Here is a 3,803-nt window from a genome sequence, read left to right on the forward strand (position 1 = left end):
ACCCAGCGGGAGGAAGGCCGCCCTTGCCCGGGGTGCTGTCCCCCGTCTGGCCCAGCCCTCAGGCTCCCTCTACACAGGGCTCAGTGCCCCCTCCTGGGACCCAGGTGGGCCGGGTGGCGCTGGCCAACCCGCCTCCTGAGTGACCCTCCCTCCTGCGGACACCCTCTCAGTGGGTTAGATACGCACCTGCAAAGGCCCAGCTGCCTCCCCCACAGCGACCCCAGGGTGTCGATAACCTGAGCATGACCCCTGATATTCACCCCCCCTCCCAACAGAGGTCAGAGGACCTCCACCCTGGGGTCAGAGCCGAGGTCAGGGGCGAGGACCCTGGCTGTGTCCCACTTGGGCCAGGCCCCAGCCCCACCCCGGCCACTGGATGGAGACGTTGCCCCGGAGACGACACCTCAGGCCGTCCTGCAGGTGCTGAGGCTGGGGCAGGCCTGCTCCCCAGGACCCGGGGGCCTTCGGGGGCTCTGACGGGTGCGGGAGGCCCGGACGAGAGGGTGAACCCCACAGGCAGTCTACAAAGTGGGAATTCTCCTTTCGCTCGAGTCAGGCTACGCCGGGGCCCTGTGGTCCTGGGACCCAGCCTGTCCCTGTCCCGGTCCCTCCGCCTTGTGGCTCCACAGCCCAGAGCCACTGGCCGCGGCCACCCAGGGACAGGCCACCCAGGGACAGGCGCCCTCGATGCCCAGAGGGGCGGCTCCCAGGGACCCGCGGCTCCACCCTCACGTTCAGCCCTTCCCACAGGATTTGGGGGGCAGCGAAGAACCAGGGGGCCCCCCTGCTGCCTCCAAGCTTCCCGGGGTGTGGACCTGCACGGCCCCAGGGGGTGGGGGGGCGGGAGCAGCCTGCATCCTCAGGCCCCGCGGCCCCGTTAGTCCCCTGTAAGCCTGAGCATGAGGCCGAATGAATAGAGGGCTTTGGAGCCACACACGCCTGGCTTCCGGCCTCGGGTGACATTCCTGTGACCTTGGGGACGCTCTGGGTGCCCTCTGAGCCCTGCTCCCTCATCTGCACCAACAGGCCTCAGCCCCGCTCCGGCTGCAGTACTGGCGCCCACCGACAGGTGGCAGTGTCGGGCCAGCGAAGGGCCTGTCCTGGATTCCCTCCACTGGGCTCAAGTGCCCCCACCAGGAACCCAGAGGGGGGGGGGGTCAGGTGGCACTGGCCACGCCTGCTGGTGCCACCTGTAATCCCGTGGCACCCCCTCGGCTGTGGTCAAACCAGAGTGACATGTGATATGTGAGGGGGGGGGGTCATCTCTGCCGCCCCGTCCCCTCCATCTCCTGGCCTCCGCGTGGGCAGCCGGGCGAGGGCCCGTGGCCCAGACCCGACATGGGGGTGTCTACAGGGTGTAGGGAGCGCCCACGCCTCCTGGCGCCCTCACAGGACCCCCTGCCTTCCAGCCGCCACAGCCAGTCCTCAACCCCGAAGGGCTCATCCCGCCCCCTCCAGTCCTGTCCTGTTTGGTTTCCTCATGGCTCCGCCTGTAAACCGGGCGTCCAGATGTCCCCCTCCCCCCCTCCCATCCCCGTCTCCCTGGCAAACTCCTGCACCGGCTTCAGAACCCAGCTGGGGCCCGAGCCTCTGAGAACTCATCCTGCCCATCTTTCTCCTTCTGACCCTGACCCCCCCCCCCCCCCACTCCGTGATGGTACTGCGAGGACCAGTCCTCGGGAAACGCGATGTGGTTGGTGAGGGAAGGACAGCTGTCAGCCCATGTCCCGGGTCTGAGGACGTTGGGAAGCTGGTGAAGAGGCAGGTTTGGACCCTCCCCAGGCCTGTGCCGACCCCAGGCCCGTGCCGACCCCAGGCCCAGGTGCCTGGAGAGCTGCGTCCATCAGCAGCCCAGTGTTGCTCATGCAGGTAGGCTGGCAGCTCCCTATGGGGCAGGGAGGGCACCCTCCCTGGAGCCTGGCCCCTTCCCGTCCCTCTGGCCAGGAGGGCTCCACAGAGGAGTCCGGGCCACCAGCCCCACGAGCTGCTCCCACAGGAGGGCAAGGACGGCGGGTCCTCGGGGCTTTGGGGTCGGCTGCACCAGAGCAGCCAGGGTGGCTTCCTGGAGGTGGTGGCTCTGGGGCAGGGGTGAGACCTAGCCCGGGACACGGGGAGCCCAGGGCAGCTGGACGTCAGGCAGTGGGGGGCCCAGGAGTTTCTGGGAAGGAGCGAGCCGATGGCCACCCAGTAAGGCCATTGGCTGTTTTCCCTGAAATGCTCTGTCCTTCACTTTACAAATCACATTGGCTTGCGAGGGTGCTGGATGGATCGTGAGGGAGAAACCCGCCTGGGAGACAGTTTTCCCGTCTGTAAAGTGGGGACAATGACACGCGTGGCCCCCCGAGACACAGAGACCCTGCCCACGCACGTGTGTGTGTGTGTGTGTGTGTGTGTGTGTGTGTGTGTCAAAGACCCAGGGTTTGACAGGGACAGACAGACAGGGAGGGAAGTCTCCAGGTGGTGGAAGCTAATCGGGGAGTTAACCTGCGGCAGCTGGCGGGAGGGTCCGGCCCTTCTGTCCTGAGAAAGCCAGGGGGCCATGAGGACCCGAGGGTTCGCTCTGGGCCGGGCACAGGCTGTCCTGCAGGCTGGGCGGGTCAGTCCCGCCTCCTCATTAGGGTCTCCCCGCTCCCTCCCAGGGTCACCGTGAAGATTAACGCGGACAGCCCCCCAGGCTGGCTGCAGCCGGTACCTACCTGCGTCTGTCCTTGTCATTCCTGGAGATGGGGCCCGTCCAGGCCAGGGGGTGGGGCACCTGTTTTGGGGGCTGCTGGGGAGACTGCTGGGTTTGCCCTGAGGCTGGCGAATGTGAACCCGGAGACAGGCAGGAGCGGTGGTGCAGGCCGCTGGGGCCCGAGCCAGCACGCACCTTCTGCGCCTGCGTGAGAGGCGCCGCCTGGCCCCGCCCCGGAAGGGTCTGGCTGCACCAAGGCTTAAGGGGCTTGAATTCTCACCGGGCGCCCCCTCTGCGGAGGCTGAGAGAAATAAAGTCACGTGCCTCTTTCTAGCCACAGGCCCCGCCCCAGTGTGGGGGGCTGACACCTCCCTCCAGGTGATGGGGACACAGCAGGGGAGGCTGGAAGGAGACCCCTCAGGATGCTGAGCTGCACAGGTGCCTGGGCCACAGGGCCTGTCAATCATTGTCCTTTACACACTGTCAGGCCACGGTCCAGGGTCCAGGGTCCAGGATCGGGAGGCCCCACGCCCCTGCCAGGGCCCTGCTGTGACCCTCCTCCTCGGGGAAGGGTGTGTCCCTGCCGATGCCTATCAGACACCCACTTGCCTGCCTCCTGGAGGACACTGACCCACAGCTGCTGTCCCCCCGGCTCCTGGGAATCACCCCCAGACTGAGCCCCGGTGGGGCCTGGCCTCTGCGTTTGCTCCTGGCCCTTGTGCGTGAGGCTGATGCGCACACGGAGGCTGGCACGTGGGGCGGGGGCGGGGGGCACACAGCTCTGGGCCTAGGAAAACCCCTCTCCCCCGCCCCACCCCTGCGGGGTCTGAGGGTCCGGCGGAAGAGGGAGCCTCTTTGCATTTGCACGTTTTATTAAGATTTCCGACTCTTAAGTTATTTCTTTAACCGGAAGCATCTCTGGAGAGAACAGGCGCCGATGCACATACTGAGAAAGATCCTCCTCTTCCCTCTCCTGGACTCGAGCGCCCAGGCCCCAGCTCGCCAGCGGGAGGCGCTAAAGCCCCAGCCCTTGCCTTCGGGGCGCGCTCAGGGAAGGGGTGCTCCCACAGACACCTCGGGGCTCCTGGGCCTGTGCGCCCCCAACCCCGCGTCTCGGCTGGTGCCTCCT

General features: G+C 67.0%; 1 protein-coding gene across 1 annotated transcript in view; it reads left to right on the forward strand.

The window, feature by feature from the left end:
* Positions 1 to 3,803, forward strand: part of NCOR2 (nuclear receptor corepressor 2) — a 172,730-nt gene that overhangs the window by 157,525 nt on the left and 11,402 nt on the right. Inside the window, 1 exon segment of the mRNA XM_014533346.1 lies at positions 2,961 to 2,966. Within this exon segment, the coding sequence (XP_014388832.1) occupies positions 2,961 to 2,966 (6 nt within the window).

The sequence above is a fragment of the Myotis brandtii genome, unplaced genomic scaffold, assembly GCF_000412655.1.
Source record: "Myotis brandtii unplaced genomic scaffold, ASM41265v1 scaffold97, whole genome shotgun sequence".
NCBI lineage: Eukaryota > Metazoa > Chordata > Mammalia > Chiroptera > Vespertilionidae > Myotis > Myotis brandtii.